The sequence below is a fragment of the Nyctibius grandis genome, chromosome 8 (genome assembly GCF_013368605.1).
Source record: "Nyctibius grandis isolate bNycGra1 chromosome 8, bNycGra1.pri, whole genome shotgun sequence".
In the NCBI taxonomy this organism is placed as follows: domain Eukaryota; kingdom Metazoa; phylum Chordata; class Aves; order Nyctibiiformes; family Nyctibiidae; genus Nyctibius; species Nyctibius grandis.
In genome coordinates, this window is record NC_090665.1 from 8,539,370 (window position 1) to 8,549,375 (window position 10,006).

General features: G+C 40.1%; 1 protein-coding gene across 2 annotated transcripts; it reads left to right on the forward strand.

Annotated features, from left to right (window-relative positions):
* Positions 1–501: 501 nt before the first annotated feature.
* Positions 502–10,000, forward strand: TTC14 (tetratricopeptide repeat domain 14). 2 transcript variants are annotated; one of them, XM_068407001.1, is made up of 12 exons: positions 502–708; positions 785–906; positions 1,169–1,368; positions 1,755–1,839; positions 1,929–2,058; positions 2,694–2,846; positions 3,531–3,602; positions 4,867–4,986; positions 5,070–5,192; positions 5,876–5,993; positions 7,969–8,078; positions 8,556–10,000. In XM_068407001.1, the coding sequence occupies exons 1-12, from the start codon at positions 545–547 to the stop codon at positions 9,517–9,519; spliced, it is 2,361 nt and encodes a 786-aa protein (XP_068263102.1). In that variant the 5' UTR covers positions 502–544; the 3' UTR covers positions 9,520–10,000. The 2 variants fall into 2 exon arrangements, with proteins under 2 accessions (XP_068263102.1, XP_068263103.1); XM_068407002.1 differs by lacking the exon at positions 3,531–3,602.
* The last annotated feature ends 6 nt before the right edge of the window (positions 10,001–10,006 follow it).

Here is a 10,006-nt window from a genome sequence, read left to right on the forward strand (position 1 = left end):
CCGTTACCGCCCCGATCGGTGTATTTCGCGGGCTGTGCCGAGGCTGCGCCCCTCAGCAGGAGACCCGCCGGAGAGGGGGCGCTGCCTTTCCGCGCTGCGGTCGGTGCTCGCAGCCCGCTACCGGCACACAGGGGCGCGGGCATGGCGGGGGCGCAGCGCCCTCTGCCGGCGTGGCCCCCGCGGCAACGGCCCGTAGGGGCTCCCTCGGCGCTGCCGAGCCGGCGAGAATTTACGTGCCGCCGGCCGTGTGTGTAACTGTTACCTGTGAGCTTTCACTTTGGATTATTCTCTTTTTTAAATACAGGCCGTGGGAACCCTGGAGACGGGCCCCGCAAACAGAGAGGGGGCCCCGGTGCTGCCCCTGCTGCCGCTGCCCCTCAGAGCGGTCCTCCTGCTCCCCAGGGGGCGCTGCGGCCGCCTGGTCCCACCCGTTCTTGGCCCCGCCCCTCCGCGCGGCGCATGCGCGTTGCTCCGTACTGACGCGTCAGGCCGGACGGGGGGCGGCTCCGGGCCTGGATCCTGTTCAGGCCGCGGCGGCGGCGGGATGGACCGGGAGTTGCTGCGTCAGGCGCTGAGCTACCACGGCCCCGCGCTGCTCTCGCTGCTCCGCGCCGAGCAGCACGACAACCCCGACTTCCGCGGGTTGCTGCCGCCCCCGGGGACTACCCTCGAACCGCCCCGCGGGGCCCCGCACCCGCCGGCCGCCTGGTGAGGGGCGCCGAGGGGAGCGAGCGAGCCGTGAGGGGGCCGCGGGGCGGTTCTCACCGGGTTCTCCTTCCCCTAGGAAAGAGAGGGCGAGCATTGACACCGAGATAAAGCGCTTCATCGCCAAAAAAGCTGATCTGCTTTTTGCTCACTCGTGGAAACCCAACGGGCCTCTGTCCGACACGATTGAAGAGAATGACGGTGAGGGTGCGCGCGGGGGAGCCGCGGCGTCCCGGAGAGGGGCCGCTCGGGAACGCCCGCTGGGTCGTGTAAGGGCACTGCACTTAGCAGTGTTTTTAAAATCAAGGTGAAAACTTGTGCTATTGCTTTTTATAGGCTGTGCACAAATTTCCTGTCAGTACAAATAAATCAGATTTTAACGTGTTTTGCTGTCGTGAAGTATTTTGTGTTTTCAGGCTGTTGCCTGGTCGTTTTGTAACTGTGAATGTCTCATGTGTTGCAGAGTATTATGCTGTTATGCCTCCCCTGGAGTGTTTCATGGAGGTTCCCAGAGAAGACAGGAGAGAATTCTTTTTTCGAGACATTGAACGTGGTGATATCGTGATTGGGAAGATTACTTCTATTCGTGAATTTGGCTTTTTCATGGTGTTGATTTGTTTGGGAAGTGGTATCATACGGGAGATTTCAGATTTAGAAATCACTGTAAGATATAGCTTTGGTCAATATTTTATTCTTGATAAGTAGTAACTTTTTAATGTATTGCCTCTTGCATCTCTTAATGGAGTGGTGTGTGTAAAGGTAAAAGTGAACTTTGGGATGGTGGGTGGTATCTGAATTTGTGGGCAGCTTGTGTTTGCTGGCTCAGCAAAGCATCGTTTCTTTTTATGACCAATGCTTCATATTTATTACTTTTTTGTTGAATAGTTAGAATTCATGGATGCACAAATTTTAATTGGAACCAAACCATGCTTTTAGCTATCATGGGTCCGATAGTTAAGATGAAACTAGTCTTCTCTGGCTTAATCTTGGAGAGAAAAAAAAAAACCTTTTGGCTTTGTTTAACATATTATACCTTTCTTCTGTTGCAGGCTCTTTGTCCTTTGAGAGAGGTGCCTTCTCAAAGTAACCATGGAGATCCTTTGTCTTATTATCAAACTGGAGACCTTATTCGAGGCAAGTAGCTGCAAAAGTTGTCAGGCATCTGTTTGTTTTGGTTTTGAGACAGTTCTGTAATTTTATCTTAACTTTTATTGTTTCTGTAGCTGCAATCAAGGATGTTGATCGTTACCATGAGAAGCTCACAGTGTCGCTTTACAGCTCAGCTCTTCCACCCAATCTTTCCAGTACAAAACTAGGCGTAATTACTTCCGACGACTTCCCATTACATTACAGGTAAGAATATGCTATTCAACTGTACTTGCTAGGTGTATTCAGTGTGTCTAAAGAGCATCTTTGACAGACCATTCTTTAAACTTGTTGATGGTGTTTCTGATTTAATTGGATGATTACATACTTTTTTGTTCATCTCTTTAACATATTTGTTTCTAGATATGTCAGGTGTGGTTGGTCTTCTAGCATCTTTCCCAAAACATAAGGAAAGCAAAAAGCAGAGTGAAGTATCTGTCACTGTGGGATTGTGTTAACAAAAAAAAAGCCACCCAAACAAACAAAGCATCCAACAACAAAACCCAAGAAACGAAAACCTTGGGAGACTGGAATATGAAATTCTTAAAATTTTAAAATTGCCCTTAGAAGACAGAAGGACACAGCTATCTCTGCAACTTTTCTAATGTTTTTGTATGTCCTGGGGATACCTAGATGGGTGCCAAAATAGATATCAAAAGCTTGCTTAGGCTAAAGGATATAAGCGTTGCTAAGTAGTAGCAAAATATATGGCTATAAAAGAGAACAGCTTGTGAACAGTAATAAGTATCAATATAGGCATTTTTATTCTAAACATAAGCATCATAAAATTTAGTATAGTGTCTGTGAGGTTGCGTTTGTGTACATTGGTGCTTTTTTTTAAGGCGAAGCATGGAAGTTGCTAATACAGGAGAGACATTTGAAGAGGTTTTGCATCGTTCCCCAGGATTTGCTAATCCATCATTAGTTGAATATTTAGCAGAAAAACTAGGACTAAGTGAATCAAATCCACCGTCTTTGATGAGAAGTCTTCAAATGTAAGTGATTTTTACATTGTTCCTATCCTGTAGCTTTGTGGAGATTATTCTAATCCATTGAAATAGACTTGTGAGTGGAAGTCCTAGACCACTTATCCTTAAACCTTTTTCATTTTGACTTGCATGACTGCAGCTTACATGTCCTTAAATATTTAAAAGCAAACTTCTCTAGAGTAAGAAATTTATATTTGAAATTTTGTTGCTTTGAATAAGCAAGGCACCTTATTACACAAAATGTTTGATACCAAATACTTCAGGAATTTATTGCTTAGATCTTGTCAACATCTTTGGATTGAAATGCAGGTTGTTTAAGTTTTAATATTTTCTGTCAGATGTTTATTCACAATGGTTATTTTAGCAATAGATCTGACTTCTTTAGTAAAATAGGCTCAAACATATGCAGTGATTGATGTTGTGAGCCCTATATGTGGGCCCCAAAGCAGGTATGAATGTGGTATATTTTTGTTAAAGGTACTGCAGCTGTACTAGTTCAATTCAGCACTTTTAGAATGGGTTGGGAAAAACTGGTTCCAGGAATATGAAAGAACATTCCTGACTGCGGGAGAGCAGGAAGGCGTTGTACAGATAATGTTTCAGCTTATTTCAACTGTATTACATATTGTAAGTTTAATTTTGTAGACTCGGAAGGCCAACTTGATGTTTTTGTTTGTTTTTTCCTTAAAGTAAAAATTTCAATGAAGAAGATTTTGCCCCTGCATTGAGGAAAAAGCAATCTGAATCTTGGGCCTTGAAATGGTATGCAGTACTTTTTCTTGTCAGAGCTAACCATTAGGTTAGATTGTTACAGGTTGTATTTCTTAAAAGAAAATACACATTGAACCAGTTTTTCCACTGCATGTGTAATGATGTAACCAGGAAGATCATCTTGAAAGTAACCCTCACTGCCAAGTGTGTACAGGATAGATAAAGTCTCGAGATTCGGTTCCAAAATATGTGTCGGGTTTAAGGGAGAACTTCTTAGAATATTTATAATGTTGTGGCCTATTGATGAGATGAGAACAAGATTTGTGACAATACCAAGTACACAATTTTCCATTTTATAATAGGGTGTTGAGTGACCCAATACTGCTTGTCATGCCATGTAAGCCTCAAACTGTAGATTTAACAGATGCACTTGATGGCTTTGAAAAGTTAAATGTATTTCCCTGGCTGCATTTGGAACCGCAGCTCTGGATGGTTGCTATTGCTTTTACGCTATGCAGTGTATTTGGGCATGCTACAGGGTGGAGAAGGCAGAAGTAAAGACAGACTTTTCTCCTAAAAATGTAACTTTTTTTTTGTGGAAAAACTTCTCTTGAATTTACCAGCTGGGGGGGGAAAAAAAAAATAAATCTGAGTGAAGCCTCAGAATTTCTGGTTTCTGTGCTAACAAAGCAGTGTTTTTCTTAAAACAATAGTGCTTTGCAACTTCAATTAATTGCAGAAAAAGTTGCTTATAATGTTACATTAAATATAAATTTTAATTTTTTAAAAAAAGTCTGTAATGAAAAGTTCTGAAATTCAACTCATATCAGTTCTCTTCCAATAAGTTAGTCTCTTGGCAAGGAGAACAGTTCAGGTAATATGAAATATAAAACCTCAAAATATTTGAGTTTGAGATGAACTGGTTTAAGTGTGTGCCATCTACCCATCTCACCTCATGTTGTTGGTCTAATGGTGATTTTTAGCTTTGGATATAGTTAAGCCTGTTCCATTTTAATGGTGGTAGGTTGCACATAGAGTTTTGTGCAGAAAAGTGCTTACATACTCATTCCATAAATTAAAAACAGTCTAATATAGTAGCACTGTCTGTAAAAATGCTCTGCAGTGCCTTAAGATATTGGATTAAAGACAGTATACTGTTGTGGAATTATGTCAATGTCACAGTAATGTGAAGTGCCAGTGTTAAGTACATGATATTCATGTCAAGTTTTATTACCTATCACTTGTTTGGAACCATAATTTGTGAGTAGTTAACAGTATAAAATCTGCATAATGTTTTCTAAATATTTTTCTCCAGTGTGAAGGCTGGGGTTGATTATTTTAAGCTTGGGCGCCATGTGGAGGCCATGAATGAGTACAACAAGGCTTTGGAAATCGATCCACAAAATGTTGAAGCTTTGGTAGCACGTGGAGCTCTGTAAGTCACCTTGTTTCATTGGTTTTTCTACTTTATGAAAGAGAAACATTACTAAAATCCCTGCAACTTTTCTGTTGTTCTAGGTATGCAACAAAAGGAAGTCTGAACAAAGCCATAGGTGATTTTGAAATTGCTTTAGAAAACTGTCCTACCCATAGAAATGCAAGAAAATACCTTTGTCAGACACTTGTGGAAAGAGGCGGGCAGTAAGTGTTGGGGTCGTGTTTTTGTTTGGTTGTTCACAATTTTTCGTATTATATTTTTTTAATACCATTCTAGTTAGGACATGGAATGGCATCTTTCCTTCCTGGCTGCATGTTTAAGAAAAAAAAAAAGTCTTTGTTGGACATATACCTGCTTGTGCAGTTGGTTTACACTTTCCCCTCTGTCCCAGTTAAAATCCTGGCAAAATACTGGAGGTTTAATCCTTGATATCCTTTCACTGGTAGGATACCAGCTTTCAGAAAGTCTCGTGAAATGTTTTAGTATATCCCGATAGGTTGTGGTTTTGTTAAAGAAAGTATTTGTAACAAAACGATGTTCTGTTACTCTACTGAAATGTTGGTCAACCACTCTAACACACAATTTTACTTCTGAATATTCAGGGAATAGATTTCATTTAAGCCCTGTGTTAAGAAGAGAAAGACAGTATTTTTTGAAACTGGAATTGAAATTTCAAAGAATAGTATTACTGATGATGATTAGAAGATAATAACATGTCAGAATTACCGTTTTATTTCTTTACTGAGATGGGCTAAGATGATACATGGGGTCTTGGAGGGATGCAGTGGTAGTGTCATAGTGCAAATAAGAAAGGTAGTCCTAAAAATAAGACAAAACTGTCAAAATCTGTGGCTTAATTGTATATGAACTGTCACTTGGATTTTAGGTTGGAAGAGGAAGACAAACTAGTAAATGCTGAGAGTTACTATAAAAAAGCCTTAAATTTGGATGAGACTTTTCAGGAAGCACAAGAGGCGTTAACGAAACTCCGTAAGCATATGCAGGTGATTCTTTACTTTCTCTTCATACAGTGCTCTCAATGACAATAAATGAACATCAAAAATCATACCAAATCTTTTGAACAGGGAGAGTTTAAGTTGATGGTTTGTCTTATTCTCTCCTTCCCTTCTCAGCAGTAAATCTTTTGTAGTGAGCATTATGGCTGTACCTAACAGAAGAAAGGTACCCCTTGATGACTCCACTGTTTGGAACAGGATAGTAAAGAAATGCCAAACAGTGGAGACAGGGAAAGAGCAAAGCCAGTTAACCCTGTCAGCTAAAGTAAGGATAAGAATATTCCATCACACAAGCATGATTAATAATGTTAAATTAAAACATTCTGTGAATAGAGACATGCAAAGTGTAAAGCACTTAGGCAAGCCAAGTAAACATTGCACACCATCATACCGGCCAGATCCTTGTTGTTTGGAGTAATTATGAAAAGATAAGAGTAACACCAGTCAAAGCTAACTCACAGGGTGGTTACATGAGAGGGGAAAGTAAGAGGTGATTTAAAGGAAAACAGCAGGAGGTGGAGGGTAGGTGGGCAGGCAGTTTTGAGTATCTTATCTTTCTTCTCTGCTGTCTGTTCTTTTTTTCTCTCTTTGCTAATCTGAATTGCAATCTTTTGTCTTTCATTTACCTCCTTTACTTGTGTTGTCTTCCAGAGGGGATCAGAGAGTAAAATAGATCACTGAGGAACAGGCTTGTTTTGTTCTGTGCTTCTGCATGTAAGGAAGTACATAGACTGGGGTAGATGGCCCTAATCGACACTTCTTCAGTTGGTGGAGCCATAATGCTGACAGGTTGTGTTGAAAGAAGGGGGAAGAGGAGATATGACAATCTTTTAAATAAAACTGAACTGTTTCAGAGAGAAACTGTTGTATGGTATTTGAGCACTATCCACATCTGGCTGCTTTAAAAAGAGGGGTCAGTCTCAGTTAAAATGATGAAAAATATTCTCAGCAACTGGAAGATGAATTTTACTCTCCTTTAGCATTTTCCTGGTATAGTGCATCATTGATGCAGCAGATAAAAACACGATGCTAGCTATTGTTTGTTGGTTTGCGTAGCCTTAGCTGCAATTAAGGGTTTCCTTTATTATATCTGTTAAGACAGTTGCTAAGTTTTGAAAATGATAATCAGACTTTCTGTGCACTCTGAATATGAATAGAGCTACTCTTTAGGGCTGTAGATTGCAGAAATCTGATCTTTAATAGACTTAAGTAGTTTAAGGATTATTCATCTGGTGAGATGCTCTTCTGCATTTACCTGTATTTTAATACATAAGTCTGATACTATCACGGTTATGCTAGAATGGCTGAAACAACACTGAAGTGTCTTTTCCTGTAATACTGATTATGTGTTTTTCTCCAATGCATTTTCTTCTGAATTGGACCGTTGTTGCTGTATCTGACATCTGGTGCTGCTCATCACCAACAAACCCCTGGAACATGATTTCTTACATAAACTATGCATCAAACTGGTCTGTGAAATTGGTACAAAATGGTTTGTATTCAAACATGGCCAACTTGAATGTATTTTAAAACGGATTTTGCCATGTTCTACTTGTAAACTACAATGATGATACTTTCCCTCAAACCTTTCTCTCCCCCCGCCTCCCCTGGCCCCCCTTCCCCTTTCTTTTCTCCCTGTTGGTAATATTGGGTTTTTCTTGCATATTCTGTCTATACCTTTTGGGCTCAATGCTTCACGGTGTGCTGGATCACGGGTACCACTGCAATGGCTGGTCAAATATATTTTTTAATGGAATGAAAACTGCAATATGGTCCTTAATGTACATTGGATTATCACAACGGCTAATGCCAAACTCCTGAACAATATTAATTCTTAATCTGGGAATCCTGGTAAAACATCCCTGGTGTAATTATACATTTGAATGGGGTTGGGGACATGGGGAAAAATACCCGTGTTAACATTTTTAATGTATTTTTTTTATGATGCTTGGGTTCAAAAAAGAAATCTTTGGAAATGAGGGAGAAACAAGCTGCCAAAGAAGAGAGACAGAAAGAAAAGAAAGTAGAAACAAGTGCAGAAAAATTGCGTAAGCTCTTAAAAGAAGAAAAAAGGTAACTTTGTTATATTCAGTATACCGACTGTGTGGCAATAAGTGCAGATGAGACTATGAACAATCCATTTCCAAACAGATTGTCCCAACAGTAAGCTAGGTAGAACTTCTACCTAGGTAAGCTGCTTTTCTCCAGAATTTTTTTTGTGGGTAGTGTCCTTTAGTGCACATAACCTTTAATGGAGATATATGTGGAAGAGAAGTTGTTTAAAAAATACTTCGCAATGTGAAGTATTTGCAAAGTGTAATGCAATATTAACACTAGGAAAGATGCCTTTTATAACAAACTCTTTGGTGGATTTAATCTTAATTTTTGATAAAGAAATGCCATTTGAAATTGACTTGTGAGGTCAGGCTCAGTTTCCATTCAGGCCTTACATCCAATCTCAGCCAAACTCTGGGGAGTATAGATTTGCTTTCTACATATAATTTTTGCCTGATACTGAAGATTATCTCACAGATTAATTACATTTTTTAGGTTGAAGAAGAAAAGGAAAGTATCAACTTCCTCCTCCTCCTCCTCCTCCTCATCATCATCAAGTGATTCTTCATCAGATGTATCAGTTTCTTCTTCCTCCTCTTCCTCTGATCACAAGAAACGTAGGAAAAAGCGTCAGAATAGATCGGAGTCTGCTCCCAGCTCCAAAAAATGCTCATCTAGAGCTTCTTCCCATTATAAAGATCAGGTTAGGGAAGAGGAGTGGTATTCGCCTCCGGCTGATACCTCTGCTTCCTTTCTTAACCAAAATTTTGAAGTGGAAAAATTGCTGGAAAGGCAGGACAGCTTAGCGTGTCCAAAAACAGAGGTGAAAGAGAAAGACAGACACTGTTCTTTTTCGAGGACTTCAGGTGATGATGAAGACACTTTTGGAGGTAGGTCTGAAGATTCAAGAGATTCTTACAGTAGCTCCAGAGCTCTGCCAAGTAGTAGCAAAACTGAAAAATATGGTAGAACAGATAGATTTTTCTGCAGTTGGAGGGGTTCTTCAGGTTCATACCATAAGTCAGATGATAAACCCAGGATGCATTATTTTAGGAAATTAGAAAGGGAGGTAGAGGGGAGAAGAGAGCAGTTTAAAAAACATGGCTCAGGTCAAGACAGGTATTATATGTCTCCAGTAGGGTCTGACTACTCTGGCAAGTCAGTGGGAAAGTGCAGATCGTATTCTAGCACCTCCTTACGTGAAGGTGATAAGACCAATAGTGATAGGGATGTGCTAAGTCAGCATAAAAATGAAAGCGAGTATAAGAATAGGAAAAGAAGTTATGAGGAGACTAATGAAACAGAGGAACCAGATGAGGAAATGTCTTTAAATGATACAGCACAAACAGAAAGTGGTATTAAAAGAAACCTGCCCCAGAACTTAGTTAACATATTCAATCAAATAGCTGCGTTTGAGAGGGAAAAAGGAAGTAAACAGAAGAAACAGCAAAGTACCTAAGAAAACGCTATTCTGATGAGTGTAGTTAAATGAACTTTTATCTGAGTATCTCTTGAGGAAATGCATATGAAGGCAGAATGCATAGAAAGGCAGAATTGTTCTGTCTTGCAGAATGTCAAAGAATTCTTAAAGATTGTATGGTAGAAAGAGATACAAGGATATCTTACATAAAATATATTATTTAAAATCTAAATTGCCTGTGCTCTTAATTTGGGGTGTTCCTGTACAATATTCTTTGTCTGATGGGTTGAAATCCTTTGATGGCCCTGGAGTGTAGTTAGCTGTAACTCGCATCAAATAGGCACTTTAACAACACATGTTTTTTGTTTGGTTTTTCTCATTCCCTGGGGTACTACTGACCTGTTGATATTTTTGTATCAAACTTAACTTCCAGCTATAGAAAGGGGATAACTGAATGAAAATCATGTGCCATCAATGTATATAGCCCATTTGATCATTAAATTTTCTTAATTTTTCTTAATTTTGT

Bases quoted from the DNA above. Each gene is read 5' to 3' on its own strand.
- TTC14 (XM_068407001.1), top strand. From the start codon at position 545: ATGGACCGGGAGTTGCTGCGTCAGGCGCTGAGCTACCACGGCCCCGCG. The intron at 5,193-5,875 runs GTAAGTGTTGGG...CTTGGATTTTAG, and splicing joins CTTGTGGAAAGAGGCGGGCA to GTTGGAAGAGGAAGACAAAC. The intron at 5,994-7,968 runs GTGATTCTTTAC...GGTTCAAAAAAG, and splicing joins AACTCCGTAAGCATATGCAG to AAATCTTTGGAAATGAGGGA.